At 38.5% G+C, this 27,081-nt stretch overlaps 2 protein-coding genes across 6 annotated transcripts; both read right to left on the bottom strand.

Moving 5' to 3' along the window:
• Positions 1–1,628: 1,628 nt before the first annotated feature.
• Positions 1,629–12,128, bottom strand: BMI1 (BMI1 proto-oncogene, polycomb ring finger). 4 transcript variants are annotated; one of them, XM_032349598.1, is made up of 10 exons: positions 11,489–12,128; positions 6,574–6,704; positions 6,130–6,226; positions 5,464–5,519; positions 5,319–5,369; positions 5,042–5,150; positions 4,918–4,963; positions 4,418–4,516; positions 3,983–4,063; positions 1,629–3,893 (listed from the first exon to the last, which is right to left on the bottom strand). In XM_032349598.1, exons 2-10 carry the CDS (start codon positions 6,683–6,685, stop codon positions 3,564–3,566), a joined length of 981 nt encoding a protein of 326 aa, XP_032205489.1. In that variant the 5' UTR covers positions 6,686–6,704; positions 11,489–12,128; the 3' UTR covers positions 1,629–3,563. The 4 variants fall into 4 exon arrangements, with proteins under 4 accessions (XP_032205489.1, XP_032205490.1, XP_032205491.1 ...); XM_032349599.1 differs by lacking the exon at positions 11,489–12,128 and adding an exon at positions 10,985–11,140; XM_032349600.1 differs by lacking the exon at positions 11,489–12,128 and adding an exon at positions 7,439–7,524.
• An 848-nt stretch (positions 12,129–12,976) lies between these two features.
• On the bottom strand, positions 12,977–16,896 carry COMMD3 (COMM domain containing 3). 2 transcript variants are annotated; one of them, XM_032349602.1, is made up of 8 exons: positions 16,711–16,896; positions 15,289–15,400; positions 15,116–15,179; positions 14,992–15,026; positions 14,575–14,635; positions 14,426–14,482; positions 14,271–14,330; positions 12,977–13,346 (listed from the first exon to the last, which is right to left on the bottom strand). In XM_032349602.1, exons 1-8 carry the CDS (start codon positions 16,847–16,849, stop codon positions 13,287–13,289), a joined length of 588 nt encoding a protein of 195 aa, XP_032205493.1. In that variant the 5' UTR covers positions 16,850–16,896; the 3' UTR covers positions 12,977–13,286. The 2 variants fall into 2 exon arrangements, with proteins under 2 accessions (XP_032205493.1, XP_032205495.1); XM_032349604.1 differs by lacking the exon at positions 12,977–13,346 and adding an exon at positions 13,962–14,148.
• Between the last annotated feature and the right edge of the window lie 10,185 nt (positions 16,897–27,081).

Raw genomic sequence — 27,081 nt, 5'->3', positions numbered from 1 at the left:
CGATCTTAGAAATAACCACCTGTTGTGCTATTCATTTTATACTTGAAGAAACATTCTCAAGTGAAATGACGCTATCTAACACAAAAGTCTTATGCAGGAGCTGCCTTCTGTGCTCTTTGCATATCAGAGGTCTTTAAAATATATACTATTGTTAAATAGGATCTTCTTAAATGTAATTTCCTCAAGACCTTAGCTTTGGATAAAATGCAAGGAAGACCGCGTGAGGGAAACAACCACGTATTGCAGAATATGATGTAGCCTCCATTTCATACAAGCACTAGACTAAATCAGAATTCCCAACTATCATTCCATAGGCAATGAGGGAAAATAAAAAAGATGTATTTACTAAATCTTTAAAATATAAAAGAAATGGAAAAAAAAAATAACCAAAACCCAGTTCCATCACCCCAAGATTCTAAGACTAGGTCCCAAGTGGATTTTTTGTAAAATTAAGATCCCATCCCCTCAAAAGATGACCATAAGCTATTTTTTTAAAAAACCGAACATCTTCATTTCTTCTTGGCCGGTATAAAGTAGCATTTCACATGGGTTCCTATTGAGATTTCACAATAAAACTTGATCTTGATAGGCCTATACCATGTGTCTGCTGAAACTCAAATATCGGGGAAAGAATAAGAGGAAAAGATGTAGGAAAGCCCTTCGAGCTTACTCTGCAAGTTGCATTGTACCTCCAGAAATCCTAACATCTGCATGGATGAAAATGGAAACGAAGCAGTATGGTTGGTAGGTTAAGTCAACTGAAGGGCAGCTTCTTTTTTTCCCACTCAGTGCAATTAGCGGCCGGCAATTTTAAAAGCAAAAAAGTACTTGTAAAGAGGTATGCATGTGTAAAGCAAGATAGATCGCTATTTACACAACAGTAACCAGCCCCTTTTTTGCATTTAAGCTAAAATCTGTGAAATCAATTTAGGCATTTTCTGTGGAATATTTTGGTAGCACTAACTTTGTGATATAGAATCCTAGAATACTTTTCAGAAGCAAAAGCCAAATTTAAAGCCTACTTTTCACGTACCCTGCTTTTACTGCTAAGAGTTACAAAAATTAACAGCTTTGATATGGGTTATTACAAGATTGAAACTTTTTAAAGTGGTAGCTTAACAAAAGTTTTAGATCTTAATTGTCAAAACTGTGAAAGTTGGTTATGGGAGAATGCAAAACATTATAATCTTTCTTCTGTTTTATTAAAAGACAAAGACATTTTAGATGAAATATCCTTTAACGCTTAAGAAATTTTCAAATGGAGTAGGGAAAAAAAGTCCTTTCGAACAAAATAAATTTATGTTTTCAAGTATGGTAAAAGTGTTAAGTGAGTCATAAATGTAACATCTGATTTTTAATAAGCAATTTCAAAAATAAGTCCATCATTAAAAGGTTGAGATACTAAGTCTTTTAGTTCCATGTTGATCTCACAACTTGGTTTTGTGTAAGTCAAGTGACAGGTCCACTAGCATTTGAAGTTTTTAGGCTTTGAAAAATATTTTTTCATTCTTTATATACATGATCATCCAAAGTAAAACTATCATTTGAAACTTCCACTAACTTTTCTTTCTTAGATAACATCATGAAAAACTTTAGAAGCCTACAAAAATGAGTTAAATTCACCCAAATTGGCAAACATGGGTAACTTTTACTTCAAAGATTGTAGAGTAAATAAACAGATACATCTTTCAATTGGGCTATCAAGCAATTATACAACAAAGCATGGACTTCTTAGCAACATCACTATTTAAGACAGCAATGGATTCTCTTTAGTTTTACCTGTTGTAATCCACAGTAGGGTTTCCAAAACTTCTGCACATTGTGCTTTTCGTATCAAATTTTTATTAAAGTCTTAGCTATTTTCTAAATGAATATCCTTTTTATTGGATTTTCCCAATTACAAATGAAATTTAATTTTACATCTATAATTAGAAACAACACTTACAATGGTACTGTACAAATTTAGGTCAAAATAAAAATATATGTATTTTGTGGTTTCATAAAACTTCATTTACTGTATCTTTAAAGAAAGCAGAAATAACAGCAATATATGTAAAAGTAATGATTTAATGACTATAAGCAAGACAAAGCAATAGAATTGTGCTTCTTTTGCAGACTGGGGACAATGAAATGTTTAGCTACAATTTTCCCATACAAACATGAAACGATATTCATATAGAATAAACACCCTCACAAATAACTGATGGGTGATGAACATACACCAAGTTCGACCAAAGCAAAACACAAACTGAAAATGGCTGTGGTTATTCATATTTTAAATTGAACATGTTCACTCTATTTAAAAATTAATACCTTGGAGAAGCTAAAAATAAATTGCTTCTATTTCAAGATATTAGAGAGAGGGCATATGTCATTGTTTATAACTGTTAAAGCAACTCCTTAAATTTGAAGTAACTGCTAAACCATATGTTAAAATTATTTTAGATAAAATGCCTTCTTCCAGAAATTTGCTGGTTTACTTAAAAATCTGTTTTAGAATTACAGTGATCAATATGCATTTTAAAAACACATTCATTCCATCAAAGGCAATAGGAAATGAAGACACTGTTCCCAAAGTCTTTAGTTAAAAATTTTTCTTTACTGCAACAATTTTAAAAGTAAACATGTATTACTAGAGAAAATCAGTATTATGATTTGCCAATTGCTTCCAATGGAATAGAATTTAGAATTAGAAATCCACATTAAAAATGTTCTATGCTGATAAGGCTTAAACATAGGGTATCTGCAAAGGTCGAACCAGTTGGGAGAATTTAACAACCATTTCTGAATGCATGAAACACAATATTTTCTTTATAGTATTTATAAATATATCATACAATACTGTTTCCTGTTATGTCATATACCAATATGGCATTGTACAACAAGCATAATGCCATCTGATTCTTACAAAAGCGAATCATTTAAACAAGTCAGTAAAATAAACGGTAGTACCCGCTTTTAGGCATACAGATTGTAAAACTGAAGTTTACTTTCCTTTGATCGGTTTTGTGTAACAACAGAGAAGTAAAAATCAAACAGGAATCAAAATGGCTAAATATGCAAGAAGTCGTTATTCACAGTGACATGGCTACATAGAATGCATTATTCTATGCATATTCTTTCCGTTTGTTGAATTTCAAGATAAAAAGCACTTGTTTTCTACAGGTTCACAAAACAGCATAATAACAAGAACAATCAAGGAGAATGTAATGTAGGCGTTAGTTGAGATTAACAAACTATGGCCCAATGTTTATATCCACTGCAGAATTTTTCAAATCTGAACAATGGTTACAAAAACCATTTCACATCTTGCCTAACACACAGAAAAACATCTTGCCTGCCTTCTCAGAAACCAATTCTCTTTAGAGGAACAATCTTTTCCATTAACGTCCATATGAGTATCACATCTAGTCCATCTTTTATAGCCAAATTTAAAGTCACTACAAAAGAAAGCAAATTGGACGACAGTCACATGTATTAGCATCTCTAAAGCTGTAATGGCATGAAGATATCTATATAAATCGGGGATTTAAAATTTTTTTTTCCTTAAGAAGTCTTGGGTATCAACCAGATGAAGTTGCTGACGACCCATTTACTGACGATTTTCGAGGTCTATTGGCAAAGGAAGATTGGTGGTTACCGCTGGGGCTGCTGCTGGTTCCATTCATAGTGCTGGAGATGTGAGGGAACTGAGGATGAGGAGACTGAACGGGAGTGCTGGGGCTAGGCAGACAGGAAGAGGTGGAGGGGGCACCTCCTGCGGGGCTGTTGGCCTTGTCACTCCCAGAGTCACTTTCCAGTTCTCCAGCATTTGTCAGTCCATCTCTCTGGTGACTCATCTTCATTCTTTTACAAGTAGGTCGAACTCTGTATTTCAAAGGAAGCGGACCATTCTACAATGTGAAAAGGGGGGAAAAAAGATCAGTCCTCTTTAAATACAGTTTTACCACAATAATCTCAGAGTATTAGTTATGCTACCTACCCTTCTCCAGGTATAAATGTAAGCAATATCCATTAGTGTATAGTAATCCTTTAAAGGTTCTTCTTCATACATGACATCAATCTATTGGAAAATAGTATTTCAATTATTAAGTACCATGAAGAACACAGATAGAGACTTTTTCTGTCATCTAAATGCAATCCAAAAATGCTTTAACAAACATTCTCTTCAAACAGCTGGACAAGGAAAGAATCCCTCTTGACATTCAAATGAGGAAAAATATTTCCTGAAATTACTACGGAATTTGTTTTTATAGCATAAAACAAAATTTATACCAAACATTGTAATAGACAATTCCAATTAAGTTCTAGATCTAAAATAAAAAATCTGTTTGGGGGTTCAGAATCCAAAAAGGAAAAAGTCATTGAATTAAAAAAAAAATACACATTAAATGCACAAAAACTATAAAGTAGATACCTGGAAAGTGTTAGGTATGTCCATTTTACTTCTGAGAAACTTTCTTAGGTGCATCACAGTCATTGCTGCTGGGCAACGTAAATATCTTTTATCATTCACCTAAGAAGACATTTAGAAAGTTATTTTTAAAAATTTCTAACTTTCGGGTAAGAAAAAAAATCTCAGTTAAGTTGCCTCAATATGATACAAAGTATGAATACCAAAGCTGAGACTGATTAAATTCTCAACTTGGAGTTTACTACTTAAATATAAAGTAAGGAGATTTCTAATATAATAAGAAAACTTTAAATACATCAAAACATTAATTATTTAAAGTATTTTATAAGCATAACAATCATATATAGAGCAAATTCTATCTAATTATTATCATCAAATACAATCATTTTTCTGTTTGACAGCATGATCTAGCCTAAGAATATCCTAAAGGGCAACATACACCTTCATAAAATCTAGAATCCAAACAATGTTTCCTCTGTATGTTTTTGCAACATGGGACATACCTCCTCCTTAGCTTTCTCCTTGTCTTTGTTTACTTTCCGATCCAATCTAAGAAACACAATTTTATTAGTGGAACAATGCATCTATGAACAGATTAGCATAAAACACATTTCCAACACAATTTACCTGTTCTGGTCAAAGAATTCAATGGATAAGCTTATTATCTCATCATCAGTTATAATTCTCTTATCTTCATCTGCAACTTCTCCTCTATCTTCATTAGAGCCATTGGCAGCTATAATGACATTTTGAAATTCCATTTTAAAATTAAACATTTGGTTAAAATATTACATATGTAGGAAAATGGAAATGGTACTTTTAAGTTAAATTCAATTTTTATATATTATTGAGTAATATATTCTCCCGCCAAATAAAATGTCTTTTCCCTCTCTAAAGAGTTTACCATCTGCTGAAGGATGGGCTGCATAAAAATCCCTTCTTCTCTTCATTTCATCTAAAGAGGGGGGGAAAAAAGACTTCAACATTTGTCACAGCAGGTAAATCTGATGAATACTTTGTAAAAATTCATTTGTAAGCATGCTACTCACTTTTGAAAAGCCCTGGAACTAATTTGTATACAATATCTTGGAGAGTTTTATCTGACCTGAAAAAGAATTAGAAAACTAACTTATTAATTATAATTTCAAAATTTTTAAATGCTCATAAATTATTATAGATTCTTTTTCTTTATAGTATAGTATTTTATGTGATTGTGAGAGTCTTCATCAGTAAGATAACAATTATGAGAATAAAAATTCTTCATGTAGTAGTAACCTTTTAAATCAGTGGAAAAATACTTTTACATTCATTAAGAAATTCTTCACATTTCACTGAATCAAGAGAAGCGTGTCTTTCAAATTACTAAATTAGCTAATATGAAAGAGAACAGAGAGAAGAAAATGGAAGCACTTTAAACACACTCATCCCTGCCTGTCATAAACTCAATAAAGCAATGCAGAAATGGAGAACTAATTCAGGTTTAAAAAAATGTTTTTAAAAAACACTTAAAATCCCCCTCGATAATACCAAACTTTGCTTAAAATTAGTCCTCATTAAAATGGCAAGAAATGAAAAGCAACCTTCATGAACAAAACACACACATTAGGTGGAGATTCAATGGTAAATTTTGTGTGACAAAATAAAACAGGGTAACTTTCACTAAATTATGCAATTCCAATAACAATTAGAGATAATAATTTTAAAACTTTTCTTACCTTATATTCAGTAGTGGTCTGGTTTTGTGAACTTGGACATCACAGATAGGACAATATTTGCTGGTCTCCAAGTAACGCACAATACATGTTTTACAGACTAGAAGTAGAAAAACAAAAATCTTGTAAGTTTAGAAATTAGATGTTAAGCATTGAAATTAGTATCAAAAATGGAGAACTAGGGGTAGCAAAATGCTAAATGTCAAAAGGTATTTCCAATGACCTAAACTAACTCAATTAACATCCTGAGAATATTTACACATTGCATAGTTACACGTTTAAAATGTTCATTAACAGAAATTCACCACACCCAAGAGTAGAAAATGACTCCATCACTTTGTAACAACATTCTCAAGGATTGTGGGAATTGTTAACAGTTTTCAAACATCAAAAGGAAATAAGAAATATACATGACACACAAAAAAGGGTCTAGAACTTTGCACTTACAGGAATGTAGACATTCTATTATGGTCGTGGCATCAATGAAGTACCCTCCACAGAGCACACACATGAGGTGGGGATTTAGCTCCGTGATCTTGATTCTGGTTGTTCGATGCATTTCTGCTTGATAAAATGCCCTGCAAGACACAGAAATATTGGCCATAATCCACAGAAAGAGAAACGAGATTATCTCCCAATTTCTAGTAACCGAAGGCTCTGAAATGCTGAGAAGTTCATAAAACTCGTACAGCTGGACTGTCCCAGCGTTTTCTACAGAAGGAATTAACTAATGAGACCTCAATCAATTATATTGAAATGACGAAAAAGGATTCAAGTAAAGTAACTTGTGGTCCCTCAGTTCACTCCAGGACGGAGAAGAAAAGGTCTGGGGTGGGGGCTGGGAGCTGAGAGTATTCGGGTCTCTTTCTTCCATTTGTCCTCTAGCCTAGCAGCCCCAAAGCTGCTGCAGACGCCACACATTCCCCGCAGATATTTACCAACCGCCAGGGCTTGTCCCAGGTCTCCCAATTTATTGTAAAACTTCCTTATGGATCTTCAATCGAAAATCCGGGAGATTGACCTGGCTTCCCAGGGGTTCTTGTTGTTTTAGGCGGTTCCAAAAACCAGAACCTGGCACGTTTTCACGCGATACAAAGGGAAAACAAATTCTGCCCTATCTGCATCCCTGGCATTTCCGGAGCTGGGTGCTGGGGCCGCAGAAGCACCTCCAGCCGGCCTCGGGCTGGGGCCTGAGCGCGCGGACGCCCGGGGGCCGGGATGCGAGGGGCGGATCCGGCGGCGCCCCGGGCTCCGTCTCGCTCCGGATTCGGAACTCGCCCCTGTCGGGGTTTCCATAGCAACTTACACTTACACTTGGCATCCGGCCACCGCTGCAACTCCGCGCGAAGCCGGGCCGAGCCCGGAGCTTCGGCGGGCGTGCGGGTCGGCGGGGCGGAGGCGGCGGCGGGCGCGGGGGAGGGGCCGGCGCGGCGCGGGGGCGGGGCCGGCGCGGGGGTGGGGTGGGGTGCGGGCTGCGTGGCTCGGGGGTGGGGCAGCCCCACGAGGCCCGCGGCGCTGGGGAGCAGGATACCAGTCGCGGCAACCGGGCGGGCAGCCTGGGGGGCCCCCTGAGTGTGCGAGTGGTAAAGGAAAATGCAAACCGCACTCCCGGCCATTCCGGACACTCTTGGGGGCCTCTTTCCAAGTCGACTCGGTGCGAAGAGCTTCTTTCAGATCTTGACTCGGTCTCCCCTGTTAGCAATCACTAGGTCAAAAATTTCACTAAGGGACCTTTTGAGAATTGCCAACTGTGCACTTAGCCCGAAACCGTCAGAGCTCAGATTGCAGAGATGTTTATTGAACTGAACCTCTTTAAACTTTTCTTCTCTAATATGAAGTTCTCCTTCAGATTAGATGAGCGATACAAAGTTTTGCTAAGGCTAAAAAGTGAAATCTGTTTTACAAGAAGACAAGGAGGGGGCAAAGCCGTGTTTTATTTGAACTATGCTGGAGGCAAGACAAACTACTTTAATCGGTACGGGAGTGACAATAAGTAAAGAACCATGTGACCAGTCCATTCCCAACGCTAAATCAACACCTTGTCAACCCAGAGCAATGATAGGAGAGAAAAACAAATGTCATTTTCTCAACCTAGCCTCCATACAAATCCCCACACGATGGAATAATATCCCCAATAGACAGCATATATTATAGGAAAGTCACGGTGGGAGGCTGTCAGCAACAATACACCAGCGGACAATCAGAGAAGTCAATTATTTCGTGTAGTACTCTGGAAAAATATATTTCTCACCCTCCACTTCATTCATTTCAGAACCTAAAATAGGACAAAGCTTCTAGACCTGTTTGAAGTACATTCTTAAAACCGCTTTCAACAGAAATCTAAGAACCTGAGAAACTTGGGAGATGCAACTGAGGTTTTAATTCTTAGGGAATTTTAATGCAGAAGGAAATACCAATCAACATACCTCAATGGCTGAAATTAATGGCTTTAGAGTACTAAAAAAACGGTAAAAACAAAACAAAGTCTCTTTTATGAGAGTGACCATAGTGGCGACTGGCAACTTCAACCAGAAAACTTCACCTGTGTTTCCTCAGTTATCTTTTGATTACTTTTTTTTACAAGACTATTGTCCACATATTGTTAAAATAAATCTAAGTGGGGTTGCAGAGAAGTTGTGGATGGAGCACTGTCCCTAAACAGTAGCAATATTTACATCCATTGTGGTTGACTAAAGACAAACCTTATTCTTAAAGAAAACTCTCCTTGTGAAACCACAGGTCCTTTCCTAGAAAGATAGCCAGGTGATACTTACATCTCCTTGTGAAAGCATCTCCCACTAATGCTACCGAACATGAAGTTTAAAAAGGGACTTCAATAAAAATAGTTGCCTTTATTTCTCCACTGTACAGAAAACACCAAATACAAATACTAATACACAGGTCAAACCTCAGTGGAGGATAATCTACTGGTTGGCTTTTAACATTTAAGGCACAGGTACCTGACCAAAACCTTTCAAATTCATCTTGTCTTAATTCACACAACTCTTCTCTCTCAGTTCTGAGGAATCTGGCCACAGTACTATTACCATCTATAAAGCTAGTAAATATCACTTTGTTACTTACATAAAAATCAGTTCTTTATCTTTCTATACCACTTGAAAGTCCTGGCAATCTAAGGATGACTTCCAAGACATGTGACATGCTTGGTAGATTTAAGAAACAATCTACTGCACCTTAGAAATGAAAGCCTTCCACGTTCCAACACAGAAAACTGCCAGGCAGGCAAGTAAAAATGCACCAAACATACCACAGTAAAAATACTCAATAGTTAAAATTTGCCACTGTAACATACTCCGTTGGGACTGTCAGTTTAGTTGAGAGGCCTAACACCAGTAGTGTCAAAATGAAGCAAAACAGAAGCAAGTTCTTATGTTAACAATCAGCTTGACTATTGCAATCTAAGAAATGCAAATGAACTCCATAACCATGGTTGGGGTTCACAGCCCAGTAGAAGTATGGGTAAAGTTTGGACTAACTTGACTCCAAGAGAATTTTGCTTAGTTGGGTACTTAAACCACAGCTCAGAACTTGGTGGTAGAGTATTAATTAATTTATCAAGTACAATTAAATGCTTTTTTTTTTTTTACAAAAGCATATGTGTGTATACATATGCCTACGTAGTGACTTTTATATGGCTTTAAAGATACTGTTACTAAGCATATAATTTGCACAGGTAGGTTATTTCAAACACCTTTGCACTCTGGGGCAAATGTACAGGAATGAACTCAAATATTAAAAAGTTTGTAAATTTGCTCATAAAATCAATCTCTAAGGGATTCTGATCAGTCTACGTAAAATAAAATTCAAATATTAACACAGTCACATAAGTTAGTATATACTGTCAACAGTTCGCATCCTTAACTTTCAAGTCTTTATTAAAGCTTGTAATATGTTTTCAGAACTTGAGGGTTGCGCTTCCTATAAAACATACTTTGAACTATTCATAACATTCTAGGTACCACCAACCTACACTTGGATTTGGATAAACATGCCCAGAATTTTGCCTACTTTAAGAGAAGGGGTTAAATACATGCTTCTCTTTCAAATGTTGGACCGTGACCACTAAGCCCACTAAATCCTTTTATTGCAATTGAGAATGATCAAAGTCTCTCTACTTGTTTACTTCCAATCATTAACTGTAAATTTCTGGGAAAAAGATCATGCTATATCGCTGTCAAACCCAAAAGACTGTGTAAACATATGTAGTCAACTTTTTGGTCCTCCTTTTCCAAAGCATCTTTTTACCAACACGACCTTTAGCAAAACCTATAAAACGTAGTGGACTTAAGTCAAGGTTCTAAGTGCATCCCATAGTAGAGGTTGAGAGAAAAACTGCAGTCACCAAGGAGAAAAAAAAAACAGAAAAAAAGAAGGGGGGGGAGAGAAGGAAACCTCTTGCAAGACTAACGTCCAGTCACCATCATCACTCCAAAAAAAGCTCCAAATTTGAAATGCCCACTTCCCAGTGCGCACGTCCCAAGTAATGTTTAGAGAACTTATCTAAGACTCCCAACAAATAACACCTTGAAAACTTTACCATTTTAAACACAAATGCAGGAGACCTTGGAAACAACTGGGAACCGCCATCTTACAAGCCATCCAATTTCACACAAGTGTCCCTCCAACTTAAGTTAATAACATTTTTGTTTGAGCTCTTTCCAGTTTAACATCCACCTTGGCAGGATCGCTGCCCCCCACGTAACCCGTCCCTATAAAATGAGGGCATTCTCTGGATGTTTAAACCCCTCAAAAGCCCTTTCTTTGGGAGAAGAGGGAAGCCACTTGACCCGAGCAGCTCCCGATTTCAGGAACCCGTCCCCGTTTCATCAAAATCTACCTCTCAACAAAGGGCGCCGTGGCGGGGAGAGCCGCAGAGACTGGAAATAGAAGTGTTCTTCTCGGGGGCCATGTGCGTCGCGAGGGTGTAGAGGGGCGCTCGGGGGAGAAAGGAACTAAAACGTGGGGCCGCGCGCGGCGCGTCCGGGGCTGGAGCGGGCGGCGGCTGGAGCGGCGCCGAGCCCGGCTGGCGGCGGCGGCGGCGGCGGCGGCGGCGGCGGCGCGGCGCGGGCTGCGGGTCGGTCCCGGCGCCGCGGGAGTCGGCGGGCGGCGGCGGGCGCGCGCTCGCGGGCGCGGGCGACGCGCGGGGCCGGGCGGCGCGCGGGACCGGCGGAGGGCGGCGGGCGGCGGCGCGGGGCTCGGCGCCCACGCTGTCAGCGCCCTCCCGGCCGGCGCGGGAGAGGCGCGGGGGGGCCGCTCCCCATCCACCCGCGGCCGGCCCGAGCCCCGCGCGGCCCCCGCCGCCCCCCGGTCCCGTCCCGGAGGCGCCTCGCCTCCTACGTACCCGGAAAAAGCAGCCGGCGAGAGGCGATCGAAGCGGGCGGAAAAGACAATGAAAGTTAAAAGTCGTTCAGCAGAAAATGAATGTGAGCCAAGCGGCCATCTTGAAGCGAGCTGCAGACGCCGCTGTCAATGGGCAACGAGCGCAGCCGAGAGGAGCTGCGGCCGCCGCGCTCGGCTCATGCTGCCTCCCGAGCCCGGCCTCCTCCTCCTCCTCCGCCTCGGCCTCCTCCTCCTCCGCGGCCTCCTCCTCCTCCTCCTCCTCGGCCTCCAACGCCTCCTCCTCCTGGGCCTCCTCCTCCTCCTCCTCCACCTCCTCGGCCGCCGCCGCCTCCTCCCGCTCCGCACTCGGGGGAGGGAGCGCGCGGAGGGGGCGCGATCAGTATTATTCTGCGGGGCTGGGAGGTGTTTCTAATCCGGATCGGGGCTCCCTCGCCAACATCCCCATTGTCTCGCCCCGATCTCTGCCTTTAATACTACGATTATTATTTCATAGTTGCTGTGGGGGGAGGAGGACGAGTGGGGGGCGCCGTGTGTGTGCGTGCGGAGAGGCGGGGGGAGGGGAGAAAGGATGAGGAGGGGGGAGGGGAGGGTGGAAAAAAAATGCACCGCTGAAGGCAGAGTGGAAACTGACACCGGCTCCAAAATGGCTCAGAGTCCGCCCGCCCCCTCCCCCCGCTGCCCCCCCACCGGGTCACGTGCTCCCCTCATTCCTTAAGGGCGGCCTGGGAATTAGTGTCGGTGTAGTCGGGCCCGCGGCCGCCCCCTCCCCTCCGAGCAGCGCGACCCGGCCCCCTCCCCCTCCCTCTGCGCGGCGGCGCTGGCGCGGCTGCGGAGACATTTCTCCACAGCGCCACACGCGCCACCCTGCTCTCGGCGCGGGCATCGCTCCGGCCCCGCACACAGCTCAGCCCACCCCACCCCCCCGTTATTTCTTTCTTTCCGCCGCCCGCCTCCGCCCGCGGCGCACACGTCCACTGGCTCTCGCCGAGGAGAGCGCCCGGCCACCGCCCCCGCTCGGCCCCGCCAGCCCAACGGGCTGCGGCCCAGACTCCGGCGCCGCGGCGCGGAACCTGCGCCCGAGTTGGGCTCGCGGAAACAACAGCGCCCGCCCCTGTCTTCCCGCGGCCGCGCCGGCCCCCTTCCCCGCCCGCCAGCGGCCGAGGCGGGGCGCGCGCGGGCAGTGGCTCGCTCCGAGAAGGGGCTCCGCGCGGGGGGCTTCCCGAGCCGGGCCTCGGGAGTCCCGCAGTCGAGGGTCTGGCTGCGGGCGAGGCCCCCGGCGCAGGTAACGGGACCGGCCGGCTCCCGCCGCGGGACAACCAAGTCCGCTCCCCAAGTCCCGAAGCTGGGGTCTTCAACAAACCCCGGAGATCGGATCCTTTCCCACTGTGTTTAATCCAGAGAAAGGGCGATCGTTAAAAGTTAACGCTAATCGTATGTATGTCTTCAAAGTAGTAACACACAAACTCAGATCCAAATAAACTCTCACCACTCTTTTTGTGGGAACAACTTATTTATTCAGAGTGTAATACTGTCAACTTCTTTTTGTAAGACTTGAAAAAGACCAAAATGGGATCAATGTACAGTTTATACGAAAGGTATCTGAAATACTTAGGCAGAATTTTCCTCAACTCTTTTACAAGTATAAAACGTGTCAAAATTGATGAACGACATAAATCCAAAAGGAAAAAAAAAATTCTACTTAAGAGTAGGACATCCAGCTCGCACAGACGGTGGTTCGGCCGACGACAAGGCGTTCCTGGTCTTCTTCTAGACCCGGGCGAATCGTTAACTTCCCCAAGTTACAACTGAGTTGCTCTTTCCAGACTTTTCGAAGCATCTTTAAGTTTCCCCACTAAATCCTAAAAGATGTTTATAATGCCACGTTTTTAGGACAAAACAAGACAGAAGTATCCAAGATTGAGAAAGGTGCAAGAAAAAAGTCGGGGCACTTTCTAAACGAGTTTAACATTCACGAGGATTTTTAACCTTTGACAAACCACTATCGATCAAAAGAAGATTTTCCTCTGAAATATCTCATCTTCAAGTGGGATACTTGCCCTCAGATTTGAAATATAATTTCTAACCGAACCCTCGTAACAGGCAAGGTATGTCAAAACTAAATTTCTCAAGATACCTAACAAAATCTATGCTGTATTCACACTTTCTGAAAGTTTAAAGTTTGATTAATGATTACATTAAAACAATTCCACAGGAGATGCCTTTTGAAAAATTCAAAATTCATCAAAATTTCAAGTAATGCTCATTTTTTTAAGCGGTAAGAAATAAATTCGTTATCATTGTCCATTAGCCAATGTAGTTTTGAATTTTTCCAGTCTTATACTGGCAATACAAAGAGTTTTAGAATTTTATGTACTTCCTCCTTTATAAAGTGATTTAAAAATTATTGAAAATCCTGTTTGAAAGTTTAGTTCAATTTCCGAAAACAAAGAAGACATTTTCAAAGACATGTTCTCAATTTTGCTTTGTCTTATTGGAGCATTCTAACCACAAGAAGAAATTTATACTCAATACTACAATTCAGAAATTTATCTTAATCAGAGGGAACAGCAAATATAAAACCAATTCTTTATGAGTAACATCTTAATTTCAAAAGTGAAGCCTACTTTAAATACTGCTTTTGAAGACCTTTCCCATTAAATCCTTAACCAACCTTCATTATCTACTGACAGATGGTTAGATAATTTTTCTTTTGAACTTTCCATAAGCATAATTCTCAATTAAACATCTATAAGCAGGCATATTCGCAGGTCCTAATACTGTACCTGTAATTGTTCCATGTTGCAACTAAAACTAATCTCTGGGTGAGATCGGGAATCAGTGTTCTAGGGAAGAAAAAAAAAAGGCTGTTTATGTAAATCAAGGACATTTAAAATTTCATTTCACATTTAAATTTTAGATAAGGCTTATATGTAAATACCTCTACATTTAAGGTCACCAAATATGCAGGTCTGTACATCTTATGAAGTTGATTGGTCTAAAACAACACAATACATAATTTCAGTCTTTAACTCTATTTTTTTTTAAGTTTCCTAAATTCCCCCTAGAGAAGAGTTTATTAAACTTTACCTTTATCTGATATTCCAAACGCCAAGAAACATCAGTTATATGGGGGAGAGATCTGCCTATACTAAAAAATACAATGATAATTTTGTACATAGTATCTACATAAAAACTTCTATTTTTACCAAGAAGGGTGTCTACCTCCCCCACCACACACATACACAATTTCAATTCACTCTGAATTTACAACATTGTTAAACTTTATTCTCAAGTTCTGAAGAGTAAAGAGCATTTAAAAAATTATCTCAATAAACTTTATCTTTAAAAACATTAGCTTAACTTCAATTGTTTCACTTGCCCTTTAGCCCCTTTTCTTTTGGTCAAGATCCCTGTCTTTTTGTCCTGTTTTGTTTCACACCAGCACTCTCCATTCATACCTGCAAGTGAAAAGTGGCTCAGCTTGACACCTTATACAGTACCTACCTTCCCAGTAGGCTTTCTAGGGAATTCTTATTATTCTGGAGGGGGGAAAGAAAAAAAGAAAACACATCTTTGCAAAGAGAAGAAAAATAGTAATTGTTAATTTAAAAAACTTTAAGTAAGTAACCTGATATTCCGTGCAAAACAGTTCTATTCGCTCTCTATCAAATTTACAGTCTTCTAGATAAGTGCTAAAGGAGGGGGGAAAAAAGCCAAAGTTTAGTGTCCATTTTAAAAACTGAAATTGAAATCTTAAAGGTACTATTTGAAAACAAATGGATATTTAAATAAATCCTGTACCTTAGAGTTGATTTGTCAGCTCTTTGCTTTCCTGCCTCCAGTATGTAAGTTGCAGCTGCTGTGTGACAATGTTTTAAAACCACAGGATCGATATGTTTCAAGTCTGGGTGATCTAAAATAAATTAATTGCTAGTGATGCCTGTGATAATAAATTCTTTATAGTCATGTTTCTAAAATAGGTATTTTCATTTGGGCAAAAATCCCCTTTAACAAGAACACAAAAATAATTCAACTATAAGGATTGGCAAATATAAGTGAATGAGATGAACAACAAGGTCAATGGAAAACAATAAAGAACACACATCAATAATTCTGCTGTTACCAGTCTCAATTATCTTCTTTTACCTTAATTTCTTACTGTTTTTTTTTTTTTTTTAAACAGTAGCCCCAAAGAAAAAAAAAATAACTACACAGTGATCATTACAATGCTGGGTGAAGTAAATTCAGAGGAAAATAAGATAAATATTTTACATGATGTAAATGTAAGAATGAATAAACCTTCCCTCTAGAGAATGGTTACTTTTAGGATAACTGGCTCCAAGAACAGGGGCGGGGCACGAGTTCAGAATATAAAATATAATTTTCAAAATATTTTCAGATTTTGACAGCTATCCTTTTTTTGAGATTAACCCAGGTGGTGGTTACTATTTTCGTTTAAAGAACTTCCACTTTCATACTTTTTGTACAAAGGTTTAGATCATGAAACTACAGAAAAAAACAAAATTTGAATTGTTGGGATATTTATATTTAAGAAAATGATCTAAAAGCGATCTGTCTTAAAATATGCCTTCAATCCATACTGACACGGCACTCCACAATCACTGACCGGACCACTTCAAAGAGACTCATCTCCTGGTAACTGGTGCGGAACAGAACATTCTGCATCATATTTTAAGATTCTAGGCGTGGAACCTGTGCAAAACATATTTAACTAGCGTGTTGGAGTGATCACAGGAACTTGAGGTGTTCTCTAAGCTGCAGAATGTCAAGACTCTGTGACCTAGTAATTACTTTGGAAACAGACTCTTTAAAACCTTTGCCAGCCTAGCACTGAACGTTTGAATTGCAGGGAGGTACCCTGATGAAGTCCAAGTGTCAACCAGCCTTTGCCTCAGACCAGGCTGAAAACCTTAGATGTTTAGGCCACAAACAAGACTTGAACACGGGCTTTACAAAGGAACAAAGAGACTGGGAGGAGAAATCAGACCAGAAACGTGTAACAAGCTATGTGCAGGTGCCAACTGGGAACACAACAATGGTCAGGGTCCGCTCCGGGTTCACATCCCCACACTCCGTCCGGAGCGAAGGGCAATGCCGGGAGACTTCCTCTTCCCGGGGTTTTCCCCCTCTCGCTCGGTCTCGCTCCTCTTCTCCGAGCGCCCCTCCACCCAGGCCGATCTAGCGCAGAGCCGAGCGGCTTACCTAACACGGCCTCGTCCGCCTGGGCGTCCAGCAGGCTCTGGAAAGCCGCCCGGAGGAGAAGCGTGAAGGCGTTGGAGTCGAAGGAGCCAGGATCCGCCAGCATCTGGAAGCCTTTCTGCACATACTCCGAAAGCTCCATTGTGAGCGCGCCGTGACCTTCGACACGCGCACCACGTGACACGCGCCGCGCGCTCAGCTGATGCGGCCGCGCGCGCACGCGGCTCGGGGCGGCGGCGCTGGCTGCGGGCCTCCCAGCCCGCGGCCTCCCCGCCTGCCTCCCGGCTCGCGCCTCGGCAGGCGCTCTCGGCCGCCCACCGGCCGTCGCCCGCCACCCCCGTAGTCCCCCGCGCCGCGGCTTCCGTCCAGCCCTTCCTTCTGCGCCAGCCGCGAGAGCTGCGGCGCCTCGGCAAGAAGGGCGGCCCCGGGCGCTTTGTGGACGCGCTCGGTGCTTTCTCTTCCACGCGCTGCTCACCTAGGTCTGTCACCGGGTCTGCGGGGCTCCGCTGGAGCGTTCCTTGAAAGACCCCCTCGGAGGGGGGTGGAAGAAAGTGTCGGGATCCCGGCGCGAGGGATCCCGAAAACTATGTCTTCCTCGTTTCCTCAGCGAGAAAGTCTGCGGGAAGTTCCCATTTGAGGCGACTGGTTGTGTTGTGTTTTGTTTTGTTTTTGGTTTGGATTTTTGTTTTGTTTTGTTTTACTCAACAGCCTAGCCTCCCAGCATTACCCTTTTGTGAGTGAGACTGTAGGCAACTAAGTTTATAATTCTTGTTTATTTTTCTTTTTTTCATTGTCATTTCTGGGATATGGCAATTGATGCCTTCCTGCATGGACGTGTGTGTGTGTACGCATGTATGCATCCATGTAGTGCGCGTGTGTTCTTACGGTACCTAAACAACTGAGGGATTAATAAATTATCCACAAACGTGTTTGACAGAATTATTAAAACCTTACATGCCGCTGCAAAATAAATATCATCCAGAAGCAAATGTTGTGCTACTGTACTCATTACATCTCTATGGTTTTAGTTAAAGAATCTTCACATGTTTATATCAGGTATTTATCTTAAATACAGTTAGGAACGGCAAGGTCTTGACTAGAAGCGATTACTGTCTCGGATATCCATAACTTTAAAGAGTCCAATATTGTATAAAGTTTTTAACTTCCCCTTTTATTACTACAAAGTTGGAGAACAAGAGTGATTCTTTAGGGGGGAAAAAACGAGAAGCAAAGTAGATTATGCATTTTTGGTCAAAAGAATTTAAAAAGGAAAGTTAAAAAGCAAGTTCTTTTCGGGTTGGGGGAAGGGATAAGGAACAAGAAAGGTGTTTTAGAGTTCAGGTACAATTGGTTGAAATAGACTCATCGTGAAACACTACTGTGGGAATAATTTAGGTGCTTATGTGGGGGGAAAATTGTATCTGATGAATACAGGCAACATTTAACCTTGCAGCAGTATATAGAGAGCACCTGGTTTCACAACAGGACACAAATGGAATAATTTAGCATTAGTAACAGATTGAGAACTGAATTTTCCTTTGAAGGCTTTGAAATGCATGTGAACTAACTTCACTTCGATGAGCATATAGGAGCAGTGAAGGATTTAAGAGTCTCCCTAGAATCTTTATGAAACAAACACCTATGAATCATGTTCATCTTTTCTCCAAACTCCTTCTTGTTTCTCATCAGTAGTAAAATGTCAGTTGAAAAATTTTCAGATACCTGATTTACATAGGGGATATTTTACAGGGCAGAGTTATGTAAATGTTAATTTTAACAACACTCAAGATCATTATATTTATTTCACATATATTTTATGACTTTGCGTAACACTTAATATTCTAGTATATTTAAGTTGATAATTATAATCCTATTCAATATAGTGTAAAAAAAGAAAGCATTAATGCTTGAACATAGATTTTAAAATGTTATCTTAAAAGAGGAAAGTACATACCATAAGTGGTTGTAACTTTGATGTCATAAAAATTAAGAAATTCACAGGGATTGTTTTTCAAAATAGCTGTCATGTTACTCTCTTATACAGACATAATAACTTTCTCTTACAGGGTATTTATTTGTTCTTTTTTTGCCTAAATACATGTTAGGCCCAAGTGATGAATACATTCACAGCTCACACAAATATTTTAATTATATGTTTTTTTGATATTAGAAAAATTGAATTTTTCTACCATAGACACCTTTATTTCAACTTCTTTGAAAGAAGCACAGGATTGTTTGTTTAAATGTGGATAGAATATGTATATTCTTGACAAGTAAGTCATTGAAATACATTGAATATGATCATTAAAAAGCGTGGTTGCACAAATGTAGACTCTACAGCAATAAAATCAATGCATTTTATATTGTTAGAAAGCTACCTCTGAATACATTCTGAAAGTGTAAAAAAAACTTTAAAATATTTCCTTTGATTACTGCAAAGAGCATTGGAGCTTTCACTAGACTAAAAAATTCTGTAGGCTCAAAGCCAACACACTATATCTGGTCCCTTTAAATAACAGAGCCTTTTTAAATAACACTTATCTGCAGCTGAAAATAAATACTCAAATTTATCTTCATTATATAATACTTTTTCCCTTCTAAATTGCAAATGTTAAGATAGACAATGCTGATAAATTTGTTTTTCTTTTGGAGAATCTAAAAATTACTCAAATAACTAGGAAGTATTTAAAACAATGTTTTGGAGTGTTTTAAAATACATTGTATCCTTTGAGCTGTTAATTTTTTTTTTTTTAAGAAACCAATTTAATATTGACCTCTGCATTGTGAGTACAATTAAAATGTGCTAGGGCATTTACAAGATCTATGTGGTCAACTTTTCCCAAAGGCCTAGTTGATATATTTGTTAGTTTTTTTAAATCAAGTATTTTTCAGAATTCTTCCTCTTTTTTTTTTTTAAGATTGTGTGAAAACTGTTACTTTTGTGCAAAGAAAGTTGAAAGGAAGTATGCCTTTAGAATGAAGAGTTTATTGAATATCCACGGAGAGAGGGGAGGGAAGCCAGTATGCCTAAGTGCTCATGAGACATCTAGAAGTGTTAACTGGAATACATACTGTATGTTCTAGTGAGGTTCTATTTTACCCTTGGCCATGGAATATCTGCTCATTTCCTAGAGAAAAGAAAGTTAAATACACTTAAAAATTACCTGTACACATGAATCCATCTTCTCTCTGCCCCCTAATACTCATTCTGTGAGGGTTAGTGATCTGATCATAAAGTCTTGAAATACATATTAATGAAAATAGAATTTATTTTAAAGCTATTTTGACCAAAAATGGAGAGTTGACAGGAATATTTAACTGAGTTATACATGACATCTCTGTATAGGTCAAAATTATTTCAGTGAAGTTTGTAAATCTGCATGCCTTCTCTTAACTTCTCAAGTTAAGTTAAATATCTTAACTTGGTAAGGCATAGAACTTAGAATTTGAATGGTCAAATTCATGATCACAGAGTTCAGTGGTTTCAGATTAAGTCTTATGTCACATATGTTATCAAGAAACCACAATGAGAATTCATAAGGGATAACAAAACTTTTATTTTCAAATTAAGCATTTAATCCAATCCCTACTAATTTATAAATTGTCATTGCTACAATAATTAATACAGACAAATATAAGCTTTTTTCCTCCCTTATATCATATAACCTATTTTATATATGTGGAAACTGGAACACAGGAATGAAAATCAATCATACAGTGTTCCTGCTTATGGTTTTCCATGAATGTATTGGACTTTTCCCCCAAAATTTTTATTCAAAACATTTAGACTGAATAGTATAATTTCTATTTAAGCAATATTTTCATCAGTGCCATTTTTAAAGTATTTATTTTTCAGATAGTTGTATCAGGGAAATATCAAATATAAAACTTCAAAATGTGATATAAGAATAAGTAAACTTAAATATTTTTAAGTAAGTTTTAACAGGGTAAATTGTTACAGTACTAAAAAATTAAGTTTCTTAAAAAGATAAATCTCAAAGCATTTTTTGAAGTTAGGAAACTATGATTTTGTTAAACTTAGCAAATGGGAAATTCTACTGTCAAGATATTGTCAAAAAAGGAGAATTTTTTTGAATTTCTGAAGTAAAATTTGGAAATTATCATCAAGATTGCTATGCCATGATTTTGTTACCCACTTGAGTCAGAATAAGATAACTCTATAATATTAAAGGAATGAACAAAAGAATCAAATGATAATTTTTAATATCAAGTCTTTGTATCTAACCAAAGTATAATTTTGAAAAAATTTTATGCTTACTAGATAAGCTATGTCTTCTCTTTGGGGTTCCTTCAGAAAGTTTGAACCCTTATTCTGAAACAAAGCAACTAATGTCATATGGAAATATCTGAGTTGAACTGACTAAAATTGTGGTGTTCAGCTAGGAAGATATGAGAAATTGATTTTTTAAAAGAAAATAAAAATAAATGCAGTTTGGCAAGGGATGAAGACAAATTTTAATTTAAAGATAAGTAAATCAGAAAGAAACAAAGAGAGCAATCATACTCAATATTACATTTAAAGAACAGATTGAATTATGTCTTAGAATTCTCTGCATAGACAAATAAAAACTAGCAGTTTACCTTTAACTTCAGTAAATGATTTAAAAGATTACAATTTGCTTATCTTTTGTATAGATTAAGGAAAGCAAATTTGCTCCTTAAGTCACACAATTTGTATGTATTTCACCAGTGAAGTGTTTTGAAAATTAAGAGCTAGCCAATCATCCAATAAATTCTGTCAAATAGACAACTCAGATAATAAGCATACTTTGCTGATCAACAGCAGGCTTGTTTTTTTTCTCTACTTAAATTATAAAGATCACCACTTCAGTTTCCTATTCCATTGATTGGTTTCAGCCAAAATGACCCATGGCTTAGCTATAAGAGAATAAAAGTGAAAGATGGACACATTGAAATAAGATGTACTCTGTGGTGACTAACATAACACAACAAAAAAACAAAGACATAAATTTACTTTGATTAATGTATCTAATTATTCCATGAGTATATAGACTGTTCTTTAAATTGTTAGTATATTTTTAGAGAGAGAGAAAGATTGAATATTTCCAAAAGGAAAGAAGGAAAAGGAAGAAAGGGAGGGAGGGAAGAAAGGGAGGAAAGAAGAGAGGGGAGATAATTTTTCTCTTTATAAGGAGAAATATCATGGAAAGCTTATTTACTGTTTACTTTCTCTGACACAGTCCATTACAGTGAGATTGTCTTAGCTACGCTGAAGTCAACTGAGCCTCACAGTAATGTTCAGAAGGGACTGGAAGGTCATCTGTCATGTCTAGAACTTAATCAGTTTCAAGATGTCCTACGTTTAGATTACAACAACAGAGAACAGATTCCCTTTCTTTTTGATTCTGGTTTTCGGATAATTTCTAACAGTATTTTCTCATATCTCAGAAATTGATGTTTGAGCCAGGTCCATGAATTCAGGTGAAAAAAAAAAGGAACAAATGGGCCTACTCTAAGGAATACTACTGTTTAAAGCCAATATTTCCTAAAAGTTGGTATTTTGAGAACATGCTTTTTATCTACTAAATTTTGAAAGTTAAGTAATGTACAAATATTCATATTTATTTTGTGTGAAAAGGCATAATTTTAAAAAGAAAAATGGCCATCACTAGACCATCACTTATGAAACAGATCATTTCAGAACCAAAGTTGTGTTTAGAAGAATGCACAATCTAAATTAAATACATTACAGACACTAAAAAAAAGAAATGCAATGTGCTTTTAATGCATTTAAATTAAAAATTTAAGTCAGAATTAATATTTTAAAAGTGCTTACCTGGCAAAGAAAGGCCTATGCAAAAGTGGGTTTTTTGTTGTTCGCTTTTTTTTTTTTTTTAAACATGGGGCTTGAACTCACAATGCTGAGATCAAGACCTGAGCTGAAGAATTAGATGCTCAACTGACTGAGCCACCCACATGCCCCAACAGTATTCTAATATTTTGAAATACATATGATATTTTAAACAATACTGGTTAAGAATTCAACATTTTAATTACAGTTGTTTTTAATATGTTATTTCCAAGAGACTATGTATTTTATCTTCCTTGCCTAAGTAAAACATAGACTTGAAAACATTTTACACAAAATTCAGTCTAGAAATTTTTTTTTTAAGATTTTATTTATTTGACAGAGAGAGACACAGCAAGAGAGGGAACACACGCAGTAAGAGAGGAAGAGGGAGAGGGAGAAACAGGCTTCCGACAAGCAGGGAGCCCCATGCAGGGATTGATCCCAGGACCCCGGGATCATGACCTGAGCCGAAGGCAGACACTCAACTGACTGAGCCACCCAGGCACCCCCAGTCTAGAAATATTTTAAAGTGTTCAATACTCTCACTTTTACTATTTGCATAGATAGAAGAATTCAGAAAATAGTTTATGCATAACTGATTTTTACACCATTGTAAATGCTCAGAAAGTAACTTTATAGGGGCACCTGGTGGCATCTGTCGTTAGGCCTCTGCCTTCTACTCAGGTCCTGATCCGGAGATCCTGGGATCCAGCCAGCATCCTGCTCCCTGCTCAGCAGGAAGCCTCCTTCTCCCTCTCCCACTCCCCTAGCTTGTGTTCCCTCTCTCCCTGTGTCTCTTTCTGTCAAATACATAAAATTTTTAAAAATCTTAAAAAATTTTTTAAAAAATGAAAGTAACTTTATAGACGACTATGAAAACCGACACCTGTAAAACAGATGAAACTTTTCCATCTCTCCCCTTATAGATAGTTTTCTCTCCTTAAGCTTTTTTTTTTTTTAAGATTTTTATTTATTTATTTGACAGAGATCACAAGTAGGCAGAGAGGCAGGCAGAGGGAGAGGAGGAAGCAGTCTCCCTGCTGAGCAGAGAGCCCAATGCAGGGCTCAATTCCAGGACCCTGGGATCACAGACCTGAGCCAAAGGCAGAGGCCCTAACCCACTGAGCCATCCAGGTGCCCCTCTCCTTAAGCTTTTGATTGTTTTATTAAGGTTAAAACATATAGTTGTTCTAACTCATTCAAGTATTATTTTCTTTATTTTTTAAAAGATATTATTTATTTATTTGACAGAGAGAGACAGCAAGAGAGGGAACACAGCAGGGGGAGTAGGAGAGGGAGAAGTAGCCTTCCCACCAAACAGGGAAACTGATTCGGAGCTTGACCCCAGAACCCTGGGATCATGACCTGAGCTGAAGGCAGAAGCTTAACGACTGAGCCACCCAGGCGCCCCTCATATTTCTTTAGGTAAGCATTTTGTCGGTATTTTATGAAAAGGGATTGGAGAGTAAGACTTATAAAATCATTTTAGTGTCATTAAATACCAAGAAAATAATGACTAACAACAGAGTGAAAGGGAGAATTGTATTAATATAGTCAATTTAGTCCAGGTAATTAGGAACCTGGACCTGGGTTACTGGGATCTGGGTAATTACTCAATTTTCTTTTTATTTAGTGCTGAAGGAAACAGGCCTGGATCATTTGGAGTAAGAGTATTCTAAATCAAAATTAATCAGATAATTGGCAATGTTAATGTGACTTGCAGTGCTCTGTAAATTACAAACCAAGAAATGAGGAGAAATTTGGTAAAGAATAACAATGTAGATGGAAATACATGGGCAAATGAGGCCTATGAAAACTCTAAATTTTCATATGCTTTTCTTAAAATTTGTAGGTGATGGAAAATTGTAAATGAGATCCACTACAGTACATAGGTGAGTAACTGACAGAGGTTTAAGTAACTTTGTTTTTGTTAAAATAGTAATTTAATTAAAATTTTTGTGAATTAAAATGAAGTATTTTATAAGACTGATATGAATTAGAGATACATATTTTGTTTTAAAAATTTTTTAAAGATTTTATTTATTTGAGAGAGAAAATGAGTGTGAGAGAAAGAGAGAGAGAGAGAGAATGCATGATCAGAGGGAGGGAGAGAGAGAAGGAAACTCCCCACTGAGCAGAAAGCCTGATCCTAACTCAATCTGGGCCTTGATCCCAGGACCCTAGAATCATGACCAGAGTGGAAGGCAGGCACTTAACAAACTAAGCCACCCTGGCACCCCAGTTTTAGAGATTTTCATAGATAATATGTATTCTTTACAAAAATATCCTGCCAACAGCATATACTAGAAACATTGATTTTACATTTGTCAATTATAATAGAAAGAAAATAATATTCCATATATATTGTAATTTTGAAGTTTGCCTTAAATTATTTTTGCAACAAAGTGGACATAAATGCAAATCCAAATTTCAGATGTTTGTGAGGTATTTTAATCAATGATTAATGTTTTTAGAAACCTAAAAGCATTTAAAAAGTAATACTTCTAAGTTAATTTTAATTTTACTTTGCTTTTATTGTTTCTAAAAGTTGCTATGATCAATATTTGTCTGTTTATAGAAACTATGACATTCCATGATGACTAATGTTCACGTTGAGTCATAATCAGAGTCTGTTATATTAAAATCAAGAGCGACTATAGGAAAGTAGTCATTTTGCAAGCAAACATCCTGTCCAGTAATGGCGGGTGGAAGGGGGAGCATATGTCATAAAGTAACAGACTTAAATCTTTAGCTCAGCCTTTGCTATCCTTCTATTGGCACAAATTGCATAAAGACACTATAGCTGTATTTGTCTTAAGCTTTTTCTTTTAACTTACCTTTATTTTATTAAAATTTTAAGAATAGTATAAACATGTTGTTAGACTTGAATATATTTAACATGATTCCTGAGACGGTTTTAAAAAATCCTTTACGGGGTGCCTGGGTGGCTCAGTGGGTTGAGCCTCTGCCTTCAGCTCAGGTCATGATCTCCGGGTCCTGGGATCGAGCCCCCATCGGGCTCTCTGCTCAGCAGGGAGCCTGCTTCCCCCCTCTCTCTCTGTCTGCCTCTTTGCCTACTTGTGATCTCTGTCAAATAAATAAATAAGATCTTTAAAAAAATAATAAAAAACCCTTTACACTGAAATGTTATCAGAATCTTCAGCATAGTTTTATATTATGCAAAATTTTAAGTGATCATTCCAGCTAAATATAATAATAGAAGAATAGATAATGCTACATCATGTATTGGAATAATATTGCACCATTCTTTGAATGAAAATAGTTGTTATTCTTTTTCTTTAATATATCTGAATAATAATATGAATAATTATTTTGGAAATAAAAGAGTTTAAATGGCAAATTTAAGATTTAGAGTTTATCTCTAGTTTCAAGTGTAATATCAATTTTTTGAATAACATACTTGATTTGGATAACAAGATTCTGTGAAAAGGAATATAAAAAATCTTTTGGGGGGTATGTAACCGGAGATGTATTCCATTTTTTAAACAGATTTTCATAACTTTGTCTAACATTTTCTTTTTATCATAAAATGAGATAGGATCACAAGTAAAGTTCTATGGATAAGTTTCAGTGCCTTCTTAAAGTATACTGAAGAACATGAGATTTTAACCTTTATGGTTGTTACGTCTTTACTTTTTTTTTTTTTTTTTTTTGCTCTTTATTAGACAAGTACCTGGCACATGATAGATAGTCAAGAATATTTGTTGGATGAATAAAGGTAGTATGGAGCATGGTGTCTTAAAAAATTTAGCTCAAATCTTTATACTACCTGCTTCTCGGTCTATGACCTTGGACTTATTTTCTCAAAGTCTCATTTTTCTCAAATGCATGATGGAAGTAATAATGGCATCTCTTTCATATGGCTCTTGAAAAGCATTCAGGGCCTGGCCTTAGCATATGCTTCATGCATTCAATTATAACAAAATAATGTAATTCTGTAATTGTCTTGTTTTTACTGGCATAGGTTTTTTTATTTTCATTCAAATTTACAGCTGTTGTGCACATGATGTAACCATTCGAGGACCCCAAGCACATAAGCCCCTACTTAGAAAATTAAATAAAAACCTTCTGGGCTGCCTAGCACTTCTTTGCTTTCAGGGACTCGGAAGTGAATCTGAAAGAGCTTTTTTAATAGCAGCAGTTATAAGATACCCTCGAAGACCTCAATGACAATAGTTATCTTACCATCATCTTTTGACCTCCCAGAAATATCAGAATCCAGCAGTATTCATTATGGTAGCCTACCTGTAAACACCTCCCTCTTAAGAAGACCTAGGGGGCCATTCCCTCTCTTCCTACTAGTTCATACTTAATTTTTCTTGAATCATATCCGTGGTTAGCAGCTCTTTAGAAAGTCTCCGGGAGCAATGTGGCTTCCTTCACATTTTCCTCTGGAACATTTCTTGTCTTGTTTCAAGGACTTGTCTCATACTCTAAAGTGATCCATAACTTGTAGTCCTTTGACTCTGCTTGGAACACCTTCTACAAATGCCACATACTTCATAAGGTATTGAGAAGAT

The sequence above is a fragment of the Mustela erminea genome, chromosome 6, assembly GCF_009829155.1.
Source record: "Mustela erminea isolate mMusErm1 chromosome 6, mMusErm1.Pri, whole genome shotgun sequence".
In the NCBI taxonomy this organism is placed as follows: domain Eukaryota; kingdom Metazoa; phylum Chordata; class Mammalia; order Carnivora; family Mustelidae; genus Mustela; species Mustela erminea.
This window is presented reverse-complemented; position numbering and strand designations above follow the sequence as displayed.